This window comes from Microplitis demolitor, chromosome 1 (assembly GCF_026212275.2).
Source record: "Microplitis demolitor isolate Queensland-Clemson2020A chromosome 1, iyMicDemo2.1a, whole genome shotgun sequence".
NCBI classification, from domain to species: Eukaryota; Metazoa; Arthropoda; class Insecta; order Hymenoptera; family Braconidae; genus Microplitis; species Microplitis demolitor.
Genome location: NC_068545.1, coordinates 3,081,302 through 3,102,668, shown reverse-complemented (window position 1 = coordinate 3,102,668; position 21,367 = coordinate 3,081,302). Strand labels below are relative to the sequence as shown.

Sequence of the window (21,367 nt, the reverse complement as noted above, 5' to 3'; positions counted from 1 at the left end):
AAAATAACTTGAAATTTTCATTTGGTTTAAAATCGACCTGGAATTGTTTCATCAATTAATAGCATTTAGTTTATTTTATTTTGATCTGCTTCGTTTCACTGTTCTCGTTAAACTAATTGTCCTAAAAGTATTTCCTTTTGGCTCGTTGTTTATGCAGGAGGTCAAAGTAGTTTTTTCGTTTTTTTTAAATCGAGGGTTGGTCTTGGTCGGGTGTCGGGCGTAGTAGCTAAGCATATTTCACAGAACAAAGGAATATCAAGCTGAGACTGGGCTCTTCTATTCTCTCTTGGATGTTCGAGAAAGTGAGATGTAAAAGCGCCGTGGAATAAGATTTCTCACTGATGGAGTAGACCTTGTGTTGTTATTCTTGAAACAAGACAGCGATGTCCGGAAACAAAGGAAGTAGGGAGTGAGTGAGGTGTAAGAGCAAAACATGTGTTGCAGACCATGGCTGTGGAAAAGATAAGTAAGGGGTATGCCACGTAGATATTAAGTATAATTTAGTGGGGTCCAAGTCCGAGTAGTTGCCTTCACTTGGTATTATATGCTTCGAGGGTCGAGAAGAAGACATTAGCATTGGATGAGAGCGAAGAAATGCTAGTCGCTTCACCATTTATATATATATATATATATATATATATATATATATATATATATATATATATATATATATATATATATATATATATATATATATATACTTTGTTCTTATACTTTATTTATTCTTACTCTCGGGAACTGGTATATTTGTATATTTCTAAGCATTCTCTAGATTATTCGAATTTTAAATTCAAACTTCAAGGCATCTTGACGACATCTTGTATCTTATTTTTTTATAGATTTTCCTTTCATTTTTTTATTTTTTTGTCATTTCCTACTTTATATTTCTTAAGATAAATGGCAAAAATTTTTCCAATAGTAAAATAAAACTAGTTTTAAAACCGTAATTCCGTGAATCTTGTTATTTCTACAAAAGATAATTTGCAATTCACTAAATCAATATTCAATGGGTTTGAGGCTTAAGCTTTGAAACTATCATTGTTATTGTTACTATTTTTAAATTTTTATGTAGGCTATTATCAAATGATTTAAGACATTTTTATTAGTTCGTTTAAGTTCACTATAGTTTTACTGTAACTGTATGTGATCGAGACATCAATAATTGTCTTACACTGATTACTTCAGTCCCGATTTTTTACGGAGTAATGGACTGATTTTAATTTTATACGACATATTTATATACCGTATTTCAATCCAAATTTACTCTGTCACTCGGATTTCCGGATTGTAAAAACAATCGCTTCGTATATGGAGTAAATAATATGTCGTATTAGTAAATTTAATGGCATAAAATGAAATGAACTTACATGTGTGTTTTTTTAATTTATAATGATAGCCATTATATCTATATATAGACAAAATGTTGACAAAACTGCAGTAACTGGCGTTCAAGAACGATCAGAAGTTTATGGAAATTATACGAGGGATCAACTTCTTCGAACTAGCATTTATAGAGTATAGAACCATAGATCTTGCGCAATAACATGCATAAACTCACGAACATTTATTTCTGGTTATGTACACATATATCTTCACCCTCGACGAACTTTATACATCTTTTTATTTATTTATTGTTATTTTTTTTTTTTTTTTTTTTTTTTATATTTATTTTCTTTTCTTTTAGTATACTATTGCATGTCTACATGTCACGCAAGCTTATGTTGTTTTCTCAGCTACCACCTCTGTGTCTCGTCTTTCGAGACTTTGTGTTGTATATATTGTTAGCAGCAGCAGAACGAACAGAAAGTTTGATGCCGTTTGAAAATTTGTCTTAAAAATATTTTATCGAATATTTAAAAAATTTTTGACGATGCTTTATATAATAGAGACTTTAAATGGTTGGTAATAACGTTTGATTAAAGAAACTAGTGACAAAAAAAATTTTGAATCTTTGATTTTATCAACTAGAAATAATATTCGCGCTAGTCTAATATTTCTTAACTGAAAAAAGAAAATTATATGAAGACTGTCGATGCCAAGAGAGAAATTCTTCAGCTTGATTTATTTTCTTTATAATTTTTTCGGTTCGTCAATTTTTATCAGATCAAGTTAATTTTTTTTTTTGCGTATATATATACATATAGTAATTTTTTCACATATTTATTTCCGTCAGGTAAATAACATGGTCCGGTTTTGCTATGATACCTTACACAGAAAAAAAAGTTATCTTGAGTCAAAAAAATATTTTGGAAGACAAACGTTTTCGGTAACCAAGTAAAAATTTTCTTGAGTTCTTTATTTGATAAAGTTTATGTTTTAAAATATTTCTTTAGAATGAAGAATATTTACGTTCAGTCGAGAATAATTTCTCCGAGTATGTACATGATAAAGTATTCAAAAGCGTCAAGTTTATATATTTAAAAACATACAACGCGAATATTGATTAATTTATGGGTTAGTTTTTTTTCAAAGAAAAAAACTACTTTAGCTTTCGAGCATCTAACTTAGTCCTCAAATGAAACATCAAATACGCAGTGTAAAATTTTTTATTTTTTTAAGAATTTCTGATCGTCTACCCACGCTTACACAAACTCTTACTCTTACCTTTACTCTTTTACACTAAAACTCTTACTCTCGATATAAGCGAGACACGGTGAAGAAGCTCTTAAAAAATGTAAAAAGCGTCAGACGCGCGTGGTTCTAAAGATCTCATGAAATTCTAAACTATTTCAATGAAATGGGATTTACCGTTCGTCGCCAACTCTACTAGCAGCGGCTCTTTCTCTTTGCTAAAGTTAAGAAAGCCACGAAACTGCACAACTCTACAGACTACTTCGCATTCTCTCTCCATCTCTTTCTCTCTAACTCTTGTTCTATCATCTTTTTTTATTTTTCTCTTTTTTTCTAATATTTTAATCGTGACTATTTCCATCAAGAACAAAGAAGCTTGTCATCCCCACGTACATCAGCGTCCCTTTCTATTAGTAATTATGTTATATTTACTAGAAGTCTCTATTAATATAACAAATATTAATCATTTTTTAATTTTTACTTACACGAATTATTAAAATAATTGAAAAAGAAAAAAATACTGTAAAATTCAAAGTGCACACCTCAGTCGCTTATTATAATTATTCTTATTTTTTTATTTTTTCGTTCAGTTAAATTTTTATTATTTAAATTCTTGAAAATAATCCGCCTTTTTTTATATCACTTTTTATTTTTTAATTCTACTGTCACACTAATGCTGCGCCAGTATTTGGTGGAAAAAATAAAAAACGCAGCTAAAATTTTACTGAATCTCCGGATTTAAATTTTTTATTAATTACAATTAGCAAAAAAAATTCAGAAACTGATTTTCAAAATAATACTGAAGTTAGCCAGCGTCTAATAATTTTTGTATTTTTTTTTTTTCACACAATAAATTACAAAAAAAATATTTGGAAAAATTGCACCTATAGTTTTTTGAATTTTCTACATGTGCATATTTTCATTTTTTTTTTTTTGTAATTGATTTGCTGAAAAAAAAATCAAAAAATTGGTGATTGTCTGTCAATTTCAGGTTCATATTTCAAAAAGGTTCTTGTCGCAAAAATACAAAGCTATTAAGCAAAAATTTTCGCCAATTTATGATAATTTTCGAAGATTTTTATCGGACAATTGACAGCACTGGTGTTTTTTTATTAAAATATTTTATTTAGGGTCAATAGAACATTCAACTTAATACTGGATCGAAATTGTGCCTTGATAACAGATCGTAGGAAAGATTTGACGTTAGTAAATAATTCGAAAAAAAAAATTTCCGCGTTCGCGCTTGAGATGTACAGTAAAAAAAAAACAATTTAATGTAAATTACCGCAACAATTAAAATTTTTTTAAGAACCATAAAAGTATGTCTAGTGTGCGGATTTTTCACGCAGGTAAATTCTATACTTTGTAATCACCACAGGCACTTGACACATGCATAAAAATATTCACGCAGGTGGCTAGCTACATATATATGTATATATATGCAGCACTTGTATTACAGAGGATGGGATAATACGGGAAAAAATTCAGTGAGTGAGAGCAAGTAAATGGTACATTGGTAGTTTTAGTATATAAAATGTAGCGTAAATGAGAAAGACAGAAGAGATTTCCGAGGGTGGTGCTTGAGGCAGCGTCAGTTGAGAGTGCGGATTGGACAGGCTGCATAGTTCCAACACGTTCTCAAAGACCTTTGCCGGCACCCGAGTCCGCCCGAGTCAGCCCGACTCTAACCGAGTAAGTGGCAACGCGGCAATCGCTTTACGAGGGTAACAGTTGTACCGCGACCTCCGACGAGGGAGGTGTACATGCCGGTTTGTTTATAAAAACTCGGTTTTCTTTAAAAAAAAAAAGTCCTTTTAAGAAACCTCAATTAAATAAATACTTATTTTATCAACGTAAATGTTTTATTGACTGATGTCTCTATATAACAAAGGATACTTGTGCTAAACGTCATGTACATGAAGTTTTTAATTTAAATATGTCGAGGCGGTAGTAAAGTGTTCAGTATATTTATATATTTAAAAAAGTGACGCTTATCCTCAGCCGTGTTGCTAAAAATTTAAAAAAACAGATGTGACCTTGTGTACTAGTTAATTTTTTAATTTTATGTATGTATTTAGTTATACGTGTTAATATTATATTATTTAAGTCAGCGTGACGAGTGATATGACCTGACCAGGAAAATATAAATATAAAGAGAAAAATATAAAAGTAAAGAGTTGTGAGTGGGTTTTGTGTTTAAGTAAAGTGTATTTTAGTTTTTTAATGCTAAGTCTTTCCTGTTTCTGTTAACACTGTATCGTTTATCAAGATTTGCATAGTGACGCAATAGCTATTGAAAATAAAGAAAACAACATTTACTAGAGGGAGAAGAAAGAGAGATGTACTGTGTGATTACATTTGTCAGGTTGTCTTGAGTTGAGTAAATATAAAATATTTCAAACACAGTGATGACAAAAGATTGTTAAGAAGAAGAATGATATTTTGAATTTTGTCTGTAACTTCCAGGAAAATTCTCAGTGTGAAATTCGCAGTAAGCCTTCTTTTTTTTTTTTATAGTTAAACCGGGTTATTTTATATTTTTTTTCTCTACCTGGCGGTTCTTGGTAACATCTCTGCAATAGCATTTTACTTTACAACTGTAAGGTATTATAGTTGTAAAAGGAATTCCTTTGTCCTCTGGTGGCATTGAACGAAGCACAGGAGTGTGTTAGTTGGGTTGATGTTGGTAAGCTGGTGATGCTGGCGATGTTGCTGCTGAAGGTGAAGTAAAACCACTTGAACAGAACGCAGCTCTTGGACCGGTGAATGTCCGTCTGCAAGCGACCAAGCGCGAGGGCAACAACCATCGGACTTCCACTATCACCATCGCAATCATCACTACCACTATTGCCTCCATCGACACGAGGCCAAGGATTCAAGGTCACGGGGATCTAAGAATCAAGGGTCAGACTGTTGTCGTCACCCTTGTATTTATTATATTTTCATTATTTATCGTTTTTACTTTGTCTCATAAATAATATTCAGACAAATCTTTATCATCAGTCCAGGTGATACTTTCTGGATTTAAAGTGACAAGTAAACAGTGAAGGGAAAATAATAAAATATATATTTCAACACTGCAGCAGGCTATACACAGTTTTTAGATAAATTTGTGAATTTATTTGTATAATATTTTTTTATTACGGATACAAATCACATTGGGATACAAACGACGAGGTAAAATGCCACGACGAGGATCATTGATGAAAGCTGGGATGGTATTAGTGAGGGCAGCTGTGCTAGCAGCTGTTTTGACCCAACTTTTGGGACCAAGTGAGGCCATAAGGCCTGCTGGTTCTCATCCGGGACATGCTTATTTTGAACAACCTTGTTGCGGCCGCTCACATTTGCGGCATCACAAAGGTGAGTTTTGTATTATTACTGTTACTGTGTTATTATATTTATTTTTTTATCACCAGAAAACCCGGAGGTTTTAAAAGTTTAAATGTTTTTGTAACAAAAAAAAACGTGACCTGATTTATAATTGGAACCTCTATGGGAAATGTCAAAGTGTGCTTGATTCTTTGTTTATTTAATTGGATTATTATTTTTGTAAATTGATTTATAGTTTATTCGGGTTTTTATTAATTAATATTTTTGCAACTGGATGTTTTAATGATAGAGTCATTAGTTTGTCTGATTATTTCTGTTAAGTAAATAATTTAAAATTATGGAAATATTAGTTGGGTGAGTTTCGGTCTCCTCAATCAAAGTTTATTTTAATTATTAGATTTAGCAATGTAGTATTGTTAATTAAAAACTTATGTAGCATCAACGTTATTTAATTAATTAGAAGAATTATAAATCAGGTTACATGTTTTAGTGGATCAGTAAGTCCTTTATTTAATCAGTTGTTTATCAACACCCTCGGCAATTATACATCGCTGACATTTTTAATATAACGCTATTAAAAATTTTTCAATTTTCAAAGATAATTATCATAACAATTTAATAAAATTTATTAGTTTCACATGAGCATTGATTTTTCACGTAATTAAAAAATTAAAGCATTAGTTGATAATATATGGCCTGTGTGATTAATCAAGATATCGGGTTGGATTTTAATTAAAAGAAATTTTTAAAATATAGTGCTAACTTTTTTTTTAACTTTAATTAGTTGATTTCCATATTAGAATGCCCGGCAGTATGCTAATGTTAGTGTATAGTAAATTTTTTATTGAAATATTAATTTTTGTTAAAATATATCGATCACTGAAAAATTATGAATTGAACGATTAAAAATTCCATATGAAAAAATATATGCCGGTGAAATAGTATACGTACGACAATACCAAAAATAATGACACAAACTAACCCTCCTGACCAATTTTCACGCTTTTTGCTTCTTGATTTTCTTCTGAATATGCTTGAAGACCAAATAAGAAATCTGAGATAGAAATAATATTTTTGTCAATGTTGATGACTTAATGACTGATAATGTGCAATGCAGAGAAATTATATTTATTTATTCATTACAATATTTTATATTTATTTGTATTAGTTAGAATTGACAATTTTCATATATTTATATCTATTTATCAGAAAAATTTGAAAAATTATATAATGGTTAGTGTATTGATGCCAAAAATAATTGTTGAGGGTAGTGTAGAAAAAGTTAACATGTGATGGTAAATGCTTGATGTTAAGTACTTGAAAAAGTCTAAATAAATAGACAAAACGTCGTACACAGGTACAATCCAAGATCTAACTGGTTTTCCTTCTTTTGTCCACATCAGTATGATTTTAATTATTTAATAATTATATCGAAGATGTAGTATTTCATATATGTTGAGTTAAAAAATATGTATACATATTTTTTTGAGGAAAAGTAAACAAGTCTGAACTGGATTTTTATGACTTTATTTAGGTATTTTGATTGGTCCAATGACGCCATAAAACCCAAGTTCTAAGTAACGGCGAAGCAATATGTTTTACTTATAATTTCAAGCTTATCTTCGAACTTATACATCTATATTTTAGTAAAAACAAGAGAAGATTGTTGGACTTCTCTGTTAAATAATTTCAAGAAAATGAATGAGCCTTCAAAAAATAATTATAGAGTAGGAATCTTTGAAAAGGCATTTTTAGTTAAAGGGAAATTCTACTGACTACTAGCAAATTGATATTTTTTATACATGACAACCTTAGCCAATTTCTAACAGTAACGAATATTTAAGTGACAAGAAGAGTGATGTTAAAAGTATTTGTTAAATAAAACGGAAAGCCGACAAGTTCGATACTTAGATGTAGTTTTAAAAAAAAAAACGGAAAGGCTAATGTATAAAAGAGGTTCTAGAGGTTTTCCGGTGGGTGAAATGTGCCTCAGTAAATCATTTAAAAGAAAACGTACCAAAAAAAGGTAAAAAAAATAATAATAGTAAAAAAAAATGTATGAACTGAGTTCTAAAAGCCCGTTAACGTACATCACAAATATTATCTCAGTGGCCCTTGCCACGCGATATTACCGGAGGGCTTAGGACGCCGGCACTGACTTCATTACGTACCAAGGGACTATACTATAGTATGTACATATACATATATAGATATAGATATATGGACTTAAGAGAGAGGGCCGAATGGAATGTGGAATGGTCGGACTTCTTGTCTGGTGGTATAGAGACCAGACCAAACCCAGAGAGTTATTCGCTGCCGCGTGTGTTCTCGTGCGTGCTAGCAGGCGTTTCATGGTATTGATGCGAAACGCTTCTCCGTGAGGATGTAATCCCATGTGGATTATGTATTTGATACGTGCAGATGAGTAACCACAAGTTTTTGTATGTTTAATATATATATATATATATATATATATATATATATATATATATGTACACATATATATGTATGTATGTATAAATATACATGCCTATGTGTGTATGAATGTAAATGCATTAAACGCGCCGATTAGATTAATTTTAGTTTAATATCAATATATCACTCATATAATAATTATTTTTAATAATTATTTCACACCCAACTAAATTTAATTTATTATTGTGCATTTATTATCTTATAATGTATTTTACACGTAATAATTGAAATTTAGTTTTCTCTCCAATATTACTTTGCTATATTGTTATAATGCTAAATATATATTATGATGATGAAAGCGAAAAATACATATTCCGATAATATCTTATGGCAATGTATATATATGGGTTGATAAATATAATCATACTACTATTTTGCGATTCTCCACTTTATGTATGTGTGTGTGTGTATAATATCTCATGCTATCATTATGCAATTCTTTGTGGTATGCCTCTGAATTTCCGATAGTGAAGACGCTATTAGAAAGCTGTTTCAACGGTTTCAGAATTTACCAGACGATTTTGTGCGAGAGTAAATGTAGTGTGCGATACTATCTTGTGTAAGCCTTCCTTATCGAGTTTGTAGTAACTAACCGAACGGATATTAATTCCGATGTGCTTCTCTTTAGTTGATCCGTTAATCGAATTTACGTTATGCTATAAATTTATGTATATATCTATCCATGTATGATGATTCGTGTGTATTTGTTGTGTATGAATAATTACCCTGTATAATCAAAGATATTGATTGTTCAAATACTATCATTGCTAAATTACTTATTTTTGTGAGCTGAATCAATATCTCTGAAAATATTTTACTATCTATATTTAGGAATTGTTTGTTTGCGGTGGAGATATTGAAATAAATTACAATATTACCGCAATCTGGGTCAGTATTTATTTAAAAATAACAATAAACACAAATAATTTTCATTTGGGAATACTTGAATATTGAAGTTCTATAGTTTCAACAACTTGATAATGAAGAGTAAAATACACAACAAGAGAAAATTTCCTGTGATCTGAAAATATTTCAAAATTTGGTTTCTACGCAATTACCTCAACGCTTCTGATGATATTGACGATTCAAAATTGTATCGGAATAAATTGGAATCTGGATTTGGCTCAATTTTCTGGTTCGGTCTTGAATAAATAAATATTTTAGCATAATGATTTCTCAGTGTGCTGCACGGAAGAGTTGGTACTAATTAACGAATACAGTGAAGTCACTCCACAGTCAAATAAAAATCGAAAGAGTTTAAATGAACATATTGTGACTTACTCAATCATCTGATAGATGTTGAATGAATCATAAAAGTATGATGATTTAAATGTACTTATTTTAAATGAAAGCAAAGAAGACTACAACACGTACATTAATTTATGTATGCGAGTGTTTGCCTCAATGAACAAGCAAAAATGAATATTAAGTAAACTTCAGTAGAGTCGATTGAATCTCTCGTTTGCCATTGTTGTAAATATTACGTCTAGATCGTAAATTGATAAAAAACCTTAGTATGAAAGAGTTTTCAATTATGTATTATAGCTGTTGAAATGAAGAATTTAACGAGAAAATATTTTTAAATAAGAAGAAATTAACTTTTATTAAAAATACCGTTTACTTGTCCGTAATAGCTTTGAACTTGTTTCATTTTATCGTTTCGCAAGTATTTATTGAAGATATTTCATGTTATTTAAGAAAAAAAAGTAAATGCATTAAAAAAGAGGCTATTGATGGGATTCGTTTTGATTTGACCAATAGAATTTTATTTGATTATAAATAAAGTTATGTCATCATCTGCAACCTACGTAACAATATAGTCAGTTGTAGAAACTGAATTTCAACAATTTCAAAGTTTTCATCGTGATTGCCAGTGGTTTGAGGAGAAAAACTTCAGTGGATATTTTTCTGGTTATTTCGTTACTTAAAACTCTTTATCGACCGATGCATTTTATAAATTGGGAATTATAGATTTTTTTATGGATTCATTTAAATATAAGAAATGAATAGTAATTTCACTCGTTATACATATTATAACTTGTCCTTGGAGCAATAAGTTTAAATACATAATATTTTTATCGTTCGTTGAAGCTGAAGAGTGATGAAAAGAATAGATAGTGGAACTATGAGTTGACTTAGCTCTAGAGCTAGCTAGGTTAAAGAAGAAATTACCCTGGGGTTAGTTGAGCCAAGAGAATTAAAAACTTTTTCTATTTTAAAATAAGACCCTGGTTTTTCGCTTTGTCGTACGTATATGTATGTATATATGTTTGCTTTTCTCAAATATCTACTTTCTGCTCAATTTGTTCAATGAATTATACTGTATAACTTTTTTTCTACTCTAAAACGGGAACTGAAATTACAAAAAATATTACTGTATGTATGATTATAAAGATGAGATTGATGAAAAGTTCCATTAGCGGTGAAGTATATGAGAAATAAAGAAAATGAAAATTTGCTTAAATATAGCGAAGGTAGAAAAAAATGTACAAACTAGAGTTTTTTCCTACCTCTAGGTCGGAGTAAATGTCTTAAGAATTTTTCGAGATTAAAAGCTCCTCGAGAGGCCATTCGCTACTTACTTTTTTCCAATGAGACTCTGTAATGAATGACGACATTGCGCTCTTACATACGCAAGAACGCTTCTCATTCGCTCGTGAATATAAAAGTGATGACTTCAAGGGAAGAAAAATCCATATTTAAAATACTCCGTTTCTTAGCTAATAATATTTTTCTTTCGAAGTCTAAAGAATTCATATTTTTGTTTTCTTTAATAATTTGTTGCTCAAATTATATCAACAAAGTAACTGAATAATTATTTTATTTATTATATTATGTATGTATAAAACTTTTTCTCTTATATAAATCTTAGCTGACAAAAGTTTTGTACGTTCCTCCTATTCAAGTTATTTTTAATTATTATCATTATCATTATTTTTTAAACTTCAATAGTCTTTTACTTTATTTCCTATTGGTTTAAACTACACCACGTTTTTCATTCTTATTCTTCTTACATCATAAAGTTTTGCTCTGAGTTTTTAAAGAAGAAAAGCATCACGACAATTTTCCTGGCTCCTGAGGCAACAAAAACGACGACAGCCAGTCTTGTAAGCTTTATCTATCTATAGAAGAACACAAGCTCACTGATATTACTATCGGGTGGTATACGACAGAAAACGACCGCACGAAGACATAACAGCAATACCTGTCACAATTTATTCTAGAGTATTACTACTTAATAAATTTAACACGTCTGCACCTGTTAACACTCATTTTATTTATCCTAATCTATTTTTAATAACACAATAAATAATATGTTTCTTTTTATGTATTACTTAAAAATATTTATGTTTTGTAAAATGTAAGATAAAAATTTGAGTTTTATAAAATTTAAATCATGTATAAAAAACAAAATAAAGAGCTCATGTAATAAATCACGAAGTGAATTAATGTATACAGTTATTATTGTTGTATTGCATTCTGATATTAGTTGAGAATATTATTTTCTTCACTTTCTTCAACTTTTCTCTATTTTTTCATTATTTTTCTTTATTTACTTAGTTTTTCGTTATCTTTCATATTTGTTCCCAACAAAAATAGTTTGTAGTCAACATGTGAACGTACCAGGCGACATCATGCCAGGATGAGTTCAAGACAAAAAGCCTTCGGCAAAGAAAACGAGATATGATGTTGGTATAGTGGAAGGAACATAACCAATAATAATAAATAAGAAATTTAATAATAATGTATTTTAGAAATTTTTTTCATTTACATCAAATACATCTTTTAAAGTATTGTGTTAATAAAACTTCTATGGGTTCTATTGTAATAGAAAATTACTAGGATAGTTTTAATCATAATAATGCATTAGTATTTGGACAAGATAAATTTTGATTATATTGTAGGTTTGAAAACCAATTAGGTACAAGTATGAAGTAAATATAGTATCTTCATATCTCGTACAAACTCATAAATTAATCCATGCAGTTTGTGGTTTCCCGCGTTCGTTGAAGCTCTTTATATTTGCGCAGATGCAAGGGTAAAAGATAGAGTGAAGTAGAGAGAAAGAAAGAAAAAAATAAGCACGTGTCTGTATTTATGAATTATGATCAAACAATCTAGTCTTCCGCTAATAATTTCTTTTTTATATTGACGCACGTGTGCCATACCTCGCCATTTGTCTATTATATTTTCATTATACCACAATTATTAATAGATTAAAATAAGTATTTTCGTATATCCCGAAATATATAGACTCGAGCTTATATATTATTTTGTAATCGTAATTTTTTTCTGTTGAAAATACCGATGGTATTGGCATGCCATACGATCCCTTTGACATTTTTTTCTTCATCGTTATGTAAGTTTTTCACTTTCATACACTCACTACTGAACAAGAAAAAGGGAACAGCGTTTCTGAGCGTAGCAGGAAATTGAATTTGGTTTTATCTAAAGTGGTCGATATCGACGATGAAAATAAAGTAGTGGGAAAAATGATGCTTAGCAGACTAAACCTTATGATGAAAAAAAAAAAAAAAATAAAATATCACTATCACCAGTAGGGTAAATTGATATAATACTACTTGTATGTTCAAGTGACATAGATTGCTTATCCATTTATATGTACTCATATGTATATATATACTCTTTTACCAAACATTTTAGATAAGACGTATCAATGATATCAATAAAATGATACTATAGGTTTACTAAAATAAATAATTCAGCGAAAACCTTGCAACGATTTAATCATTGAATTAATAAATTATCAAGCCTTGAAAAAAATCGATCGATATTTTTTCTAAGCTGTCAACTTTGAAAAGGCTTCAACCCTGTCTGACAGTTCTCGTAAAGATGTAGAAAAATAGAAAAAAAGGTATTATGAGTGTTGTCTATGGAGGTAATAGTCCACACAGGGGCGAGTTAATGCTTTGTAATGGTCGACCGAGGGAGTTGCTCAGCATCGTCCCCTTTTAACGACCTGTACCGGGCGTAACACGACCGCATGGCCCTATCAAATCCGATACCATGTACAACTGGTGCAGGGAACACACTGTTCGCGAGGCCACGAAGCCCATGTAAGCCGTATACATTTGGTTCGTTGGTGCGACAAAGTTGCTCACTCAAATGCGTACCTATACTCGTATAAGGCTTGTTTGACATCCCTGTTCAGTTTGAATATTAATGTTTTCGACTACCATATTATGTTACTTATATTATAATTTTAAAAATTGTAAATTAAGATAGACGATTTTCAGAAGGGTAGTAGTTGTAGTGGTAACTGAGTGTAAGAATAGTAATTTATCCCTTTCGGAAGTAAACTATTTTTTTAACACCCACCCTAACGACTTTCTTGTCAAAGTGAAACTTGAGACATCTTTGAGTGTTTTACACACGAATCAAATACTAACACTCTCGTAACTTACCGTTTTTGTCACGTCATTGTTATTATACCCGCATGTTCTTGGACAAGACTTCCTCATGTCCTCTATTACTTTTGTATATCTATTCTACAAAGCTGAGCAGCAGCAGTAACAGTTTTACTTATATATGTATATGTATATAAGTGAGTAAAATTTTCCGAGGTTGAGAAGACCATTGTGACCCCGCATTCCTTAATTGTTTCCTAACAAGAGAAGTTGCCACTTGGCACCATTTGCTTTGGCGTCTCTCGTGCCAAGGCTTTCATCCTCCCTTAGGACCCAAACTCGCGCTACCATTATCTTCTACCTATATATACAAGTTGTGCCCAGCACTCTCAGCCGTAGTACAAAGTGATTAGTCTGGTAATACTTCCTCGTACAGAGTGCAGCGTATACAACCTCATGGAGGTGGTTAGTGTAGTGTCGCTAAAGCCGTCCAGGTTGCAGCTGCACTTTGAGCCTCCGACGGGAATTTCTGCGTGCCGCTAGGTCTGCTCGTGAGTCTTGTGGGTTGTATGTATGCTGCTATCGGTAATATTATATGTGTAGTAAAGTTTAACGTTGTAGGTACATCATGCTCTATATATGTAGTATAAAATATCAGACTATAGACAATATATTGTGGGTGGGTGGGTGTTATGTATGTATGCGCACAGTAAAACCTTGACAAAACCACCCACTGCAGCTGTTTCTCCATCCAGGAATTATGCATGCATGCTTTCACAAGAGCCTTCCGAACTTCCGGTGTTCGACTATCGGATCCGGTTTATGGACAACAATTCTCTCGGACCATCGACACGGTTTGGGTTTTATCTCATTTTGCTTACTCGCTTTATATTATATACTCTCTTCTCATTCCCTATACGTCGATTATATATACATGTATATATGTAGACATGTATAGCTCTAATACTCTTTTTCTCTGTCTCTGTTTATGTACAGACTCATTCTTTCTCTGTTCTTCTCTTTCTTTCTTTGTCGATTATCTAGCTGAACGGCAACGGTTGTGAGAATAATTCCCGACGTTTCAAACTGAAATGCCAAGTTATTTCGACTAAATTCTGGATTATCCTATACTTATATATTAAGCTTGTGTATTCACTCAAGCTTATAAACACACGTGCATTCGTATTATAATAATACGTTATATTTTTACTTTTTATTTGCAATAAAAAAAAAACATTTTTTTATAATTGTATTGTAAATTTATATAATTATAAAAGAAAAATTAATAGCATGTACATATACAAGTATATTTCTCGAGAAAAAAGAAAAAAAATTCGCTTAAAATAAATTGTTGCTTTAATTATACGCGAGGTTGGTATTAATTAAACGATGCGAGCCAAAGCGTGTATACGTCGTATACCGTTAAATTTTATGAGTGTCTACAATTCCAAGCAGCTAATACATAGCCGTCGTTGATTCTCACTATACTCCTCGTAGATCTCATTTCTGTCCGTTATGGTGGTTACATGTCTATACAGCCGGTAATAAAATAACCGGGACAAAATAACTAGTGCAAAAATAACCGTAGTGAGAACAACCTCGAGTTATAATAACGAGATAAAAATTTATCAGGATAAACTCTCTATCATCTTTATATGAGTGTTTTTGCCTTTTTTACAGCGATATTCATGTGTGATCGCATAAATATACATGCATATTTCTGAAAAATTGTCTAAAATTATCATGTAAGCTCTTTTTTTCAACATTAATCTCAAAATTAAGGTTAGAGCTTAATTACATTTGCAAATTCTGTTGATTTAATTTAAGCACATAGAAATGAAAATAGAAATTAACCAATCAATTATAATTATCGGGCTGGAAAGTTATTGGAATATCGTTTATGAAGATAACTATAAGATAAATATAGTTATTGATAATTAAACTCAATTTAGTTGAAGATCTTGAACCCTCTATTGAAAAGTTGAGGAAATGATAATAAATACGACAAAGACGAGGCTAGATTGATATAGAAAAGCTAGAAATGAAAAAGTAAGTAAGAAAAAGTCTTTACAGTCAGAAAAGTAGGTTGAGTATCCGTATTCACAGATTATTTCGTTTTCCAGACTGTTTACCATTAGTGATCAAGGAACTATTTCACCTGAGCTTTCAGTAGGGTACTTTTGTTTTTATTTCTCTCTTATCTTATTCCTTAACTCTCGAATTTAGTCTTTCTGATGCCAAGTTTCAACTGGTATCATTGGATACCAACCCTTTTCGGGAAAACTTGGGCTTACGGACCCGACGGTAAATAACAGATTTAATTAAATTACAAATTATATTTCGGTATTCCCGGCAGGTGTACTCCAGTTCACGGGTCTTTAAGAGCCTTAGGGTGTAGGAATACGAATTTAACTTATATGTATATACTAATGCATATATGTATACTACTATATGCATAAGTATAGCACACCACTGGATACACTACTGAATGCAGTGTGTAAAATTCTACTGGGACTTGAACAGCAACTCGATATATAGCGATATTTTCAGAGTAGAGTTCTTGAACCGCTGTAGAAAACTATTAAGCATCTGGTTTATATAGCTGCGTAAATATAATTAAATTGGCTAGCAAAACTGCATATGCCACGTGCAGACGGCAGTCGTGAAAAAGAGTCTTACTTTTGGGAATTCTAACATAGGAGTGACTTCATACTATATATGAATAGGCAGTATAAATGAGAAGGCAGAAGTTGTAGTCGCAGGCCAGTAGTAGTTGTTGCAAAGCGTTGGAATATATTTTTTTTTCGTTTTCGATCTTGTTACTGCTAAATTTCAGTCGTAAGTAAAGCTGGAGTGGAAAGATTCGAGAAAACTAGTATAAGAAAGCAAAAAAAATTTTAAAAGTGAGGGTAAGCAGCGCAATCTGAGGACAAAATCCGTTTTCCTGGTGAAATTTTTAAAAGGCTTTCTTACTTTTTTTTCGTTCTTTCTGATGATAGTTATACTCTTTTAGATGTTGTACTTTTGTGGCTAACAAGAGAACGTGCACGAGGACAGGAGTCTGAGAAAAATGCAGTAGAAAGAACAGGATCCACAACTTTATTAAAAGTTTCGCGGTAGTACGCTCTATATCGTATAGTTTGCACAAATGTTGAAGCGGTGAAATTAAGATATCGTTTTGCCATTCGAAAAAATAACTTTTCCATCGTGTAAAGTGCTTGAGGGCATATTTTTTCATTTACCTTAACCCTGTACTTTTAGATGCTTTAGTACTCTATATATTTATTACAATTTTGTTTATTTTTATCTCGAGTATTTGTAAGCGTGAAAAACTTTTTTTTAATGCATATTTATTTTTAGAGTTTTAATTTCTAGTTTTACTCCACTCGTACTAAAGAGGATACGTCTCATATTTTATAATATAAAAGCTTAAGAAAAAAAAGTTACAACTTATAACATATATATGTATGTTTGAAAGCAATCTCTTTATCGATCGTAAATTTAATGAAAAGTAGACTCTGAGGGTGGTTAGTACTCTTGATGCAAATATCTTCGATCCTACCACTTTCAATTTGCATTTTTCATTGAGATAAGATTAATTAAATCTTTTGTTATAATAAAATGCTTCTCGATCTTTAATTATCAGATGGTATAACCTTTATTATATAAATATTTGCCGAAACGGTTGTTTTTTCTAGTGTATTCCCGAGATTCAATTATTGTATTGTTCACACCATTTAACTGGTACAAAAAAAAATTCGAAATCGATTACAGATATCTCTACTTCACTAGAGTTTTTTTTATTCCAGCTATTGAAAAATCATTATTGGTTAGATATTAAATTAAAAACTATCACAAGACAAATTATTTGATTAACTCTGTACTCTCGTCTAGTTAAACTTGCCATGACATCCGTTTAATCGAATCGAGTAGAGGCAGGAGTGCCATGAGATTCAACCTACAATCGTAGCTTCACCAGCTCGTTTGATAGTTGAGCTTATCGACTCTCGATATCGATTAAGTCGTTGTGCAAGCGTCGAATAAATTCGCCTCGACTAACCTATTTCCTCTTTGCCTCTCTCACTCATTCACTCACAAATCCTTTTTTTTTCTTCTTTTTATTTCTCTTTCCTCCTCTTTACTCTTCACTCACTCTTGATCCACCAGGGCTGAACGTTCAAATTAAGGATCGGATTGATGTCGGCTCTAATCAAACGTTCGTTTGCTCAAGCTATCGAATGTCGGAAATATATCGTGCGACTTTCATTTCGTCGTAAATCCAATCCTTAACTATACACCCGCCAAGAAAACGACAAAATATCTGTTTTTTCTGCTTTAATCAATTTTTTTTGTAATATATTTATTTTAAATTTTATTAGCACAATTCATTATTATGCTCTAATAAAAAGTTATAGACGTTGACTTAATTAATGATTATGTTGATGGGTAGCAAGAGATAAAATTTATTTTTCTGGTGTATATAATTCGGGATTTCTAACTTATAAACTGATGTATTGAGATAAATAATGATTTGGTTAAAACTAGCGGTGTATGTAGCTGGAACAGGTTTTTGTGGTGATAGCATCGGTTGTTCAACGAGTGAAATAGTGAAATGGCAAAAGCACAGAACGTTGTGTTATTGTGACATGGCGGTTCTTCGTGCAGCCGTTGAGCAAAAAGCGGACGCGTGACGCCCAGGCGTAACGATCGTTCTCGCCTGGCCAATCTATTTTCTCTCTTGGTACCTGCCGAGTGGGTAAAACACGATGGAACGTAGCGACGATGCATTCTGCCTGTCTGTTACTACCTTCATCCTGTCCTATCTCTATATAGATACAATGAAAGATAACAATGTATATAGACCATTCACTGTAACTTCAACACAATAGTGAGAAATTTAACAATTATCTGAGGTATAATTACATATAACGCCACTTGTAAATAAATTAGTGGGTTTTTTACTTTATTTTTAAAGTTATTTAAAATATTTTACCCATGTTTACGTCTAAGTTATTTACTTGGTTCTTATATACTACATAGCTAACAACAAACTAAGCATTTTAGATGAAGCTATACTTACCAAAAAGCTTCGGTGTACCGAAAATCTAAAGCAAAAAAGCTTTTTAGGCCATCCTTTTAACTATAGTCTGGTTCTTATATACAAGTGAGAATCAGGCGAAAATGTTTAAAGAAGGTGTTGAAATTTTTTTTCTATTTTTTCTGTTTTGTAGTATAGTGTTTAGAGTTTCCGGGCTGTAAGAGTGTAGAATAGAACTTACAACTTTGCCAAGATAAGCCCCGAGAGCTTTACTTGCTGCAACATTGTGTAAGAAGGAGGTGGTCGATGTGCGGTTTCTCGTTATATCTATACACTTCTTTCACTCTGGTATACTTGTAAAGTTTTGTAGCTACTTGCTTCAAAGTTCAGAGTTGCCCAAAATTTTTGCGATTATTTTAAGCTGAATATTAATTATTCAAATAAAATTTCAAAGATGGTAAGATCAAAAGTTACTAATGGTTGCAAATTATTTGTCTTTCAGTTTTATTTAAATACGTTGTGGGTTATTGCATAAATATATTGGACGTCGCTTGTACTAATGATGGTAGCTCGTTACTCATAAAGCCGCTGCCTTTTTAAGATCCCGATTTCCGAAGTGGTGTGCATGTACCGTGTGTTACGCTTAGCACATACGGCCGGATGTATATACTTCTCTTGCCAAAAATAAACCAGCTTAAAAGATGAAATAGAGAGAAGACGGGTGATCTTTTAATAAACTTGTTCACTCATAACTCGTGATTCATGTCGCAAAACATGTTTCTTTAAATTATTATCACGTCTAAGCAATAACTTAATTGTCTCGAAAACATCTATCTAATTTTGTTTTTAGTAACAAATAAATAACCACAAGCCAAAATTGCTTATTCAATTTACTTATTTTTTTAACAAATTAAACCGTATATACGCAGTAACAAAAAATACAAACGACTATAAAGTAAAATGTATTATTAAAAAATACCTTAGGTTTTTCACAAAAGTGTAGAATCTCAAGATTCCGGAGCGAGAAATTAAAATAGACAAAGGAATGGTAATAATAATATATAGGTCAATTGGAATCTGTATAAAGCGGAGAAGGAGTAGACAGAGAGTTAAGAAGTCACTTTGTCTAGAAGATAGTGCTATGTAGTGTAAGATGTGGAGGTTACGGAGGTACTAGAGCAAAACGAATGAATCGCAGTGGGATTAGTTGAGATCCTTAGAGACTCTCAGTGTGTCAATCGTCCGGACAGCTGAGAAAATCAAGTAGACGTACGGAATTCGATATTCTCATTTCTCTCATCTAGATGTAACTTACTACTACGACTACAATCCACTGAATATTAGATTTTCTTAAATTTTTCAAGCCTTTTCGCTTTAAATTTTTTCATTTATATGCATATAATTCATAATCGCCGTTTTTTGTGACATAATTAGCGAGCTAGTTATAAATATAGGAAATGTCGATGTGTTTGTGTTACAAAAGTAAAAAAGTTTTGTAGTCAGATAAAAAGAGTCTTTCATGATGTGAACCTTTTGTACGCACGAGTTACTTGGATGGATATCCAAGTTACGCACTACACTGTGTGCCCACAGGGTTTTCATAAATATTCATGAAGTCTTTACTCTGTTCTACACAATTGTAGTGTGTTCGGGAGAGAAAAGCCAATTTCGGCAGAGACGAGAGCGCTACTAATGAAGTTGTTGTCTTCTTGGGTTTGGGGTACAAGGCGAGATACCTTGACTTTGACTCCTGGTCGATCCTTTCTCCTCCCTTTTCAGGTTCTCGTTATTTTCGTTGGTCTACTGCTCCTTCAATCTTTCTATTATTTTCTTTGTCAAATAACTGAGATAGATATCGGTATACATATATATATATATATATATATATATATATATATATATTGCATTGTAGTATATATAGTGGTCCACATGGCTAGTAGAATTGTTTGATGTCTTATTTACTGTAGTGAAACGTCAGATGTGTCATCCAAGTTTATTTGCGGTTGTCTGTTGATCTAAAGAGACACCGAACTTGGGCCAAGAGAGATTGTGAGCAAAAGAGGCAAGAGAGAATAGGAGTCTTGTCGTAAATTATCACCAGCTCTCCGGCTGCGAACGAACTCTACTTTTTTTTTATTCTCATATTTTTTTTATCATTTTTATTTTTTACCTTTTTGGTCTTCTCTTTATTCTACTCAATTTCGCATGCTGGCTTATTCTGGCTGCCAGCAGGTAGGCGGTTCGCTGTGAATCGACGAGTTTCTGGGGTTGAGGTTACGTACCATCAAGAGAATTCACCATGTCGACGCCTAATGTCTGATTTATGTGTGAAATTCTCTTGATAAATTTAATGATGAGATATAGATTAAACTCGTATATTTAAAATTATACGTTGTTACAATATGACTTTATCGGTGATGTTTTTACGAGACTATTTATTAAACAATACATTAATTTTTTTATCTACTTAATTGAGTTAATATAAATTTTCGACTAAAATTATGATGTTGAAATATTGAAACCATCGAATTTCGTAGTTTTATGTTATTTTTTATGGTGTAAAGAAAAAAATATTCATTTT

At 31.6% G+C, this 21,367-nt stretch overlaps 1 protein-coding gene across 2 annotated transcripts in view; it reads left to right on the top strand.

Annotated features, from left to right (window-relative positions):
- LOC103575047 (semaphorin-2A) overlaps window positions 1-21,367 on the top strand; it is a 135,680-nt gene that overhangs the window by 17,937 nt on the left and 96,376 nt on the right. The window contains exon 1 of one of the 2 annotated variants that reach the window (XM_014444974.2): window positions 4,314-5,934. The exons of the other annotated variant lie outside the window; for it this stretch is intronic. Within the exon in view, the coding sequence (XP_014300460.1) occupies window positions 5,754-5,934 (181 nt within the window). The 5' untranslated portion in view covers window positions 4,314-5,753. Of the gene's footprint in view, window positions 1-4,313; window positions 5,935-21,367 lie in introns of those variants that run through there. 2 annotated transcript variants of the gene reach the window in all.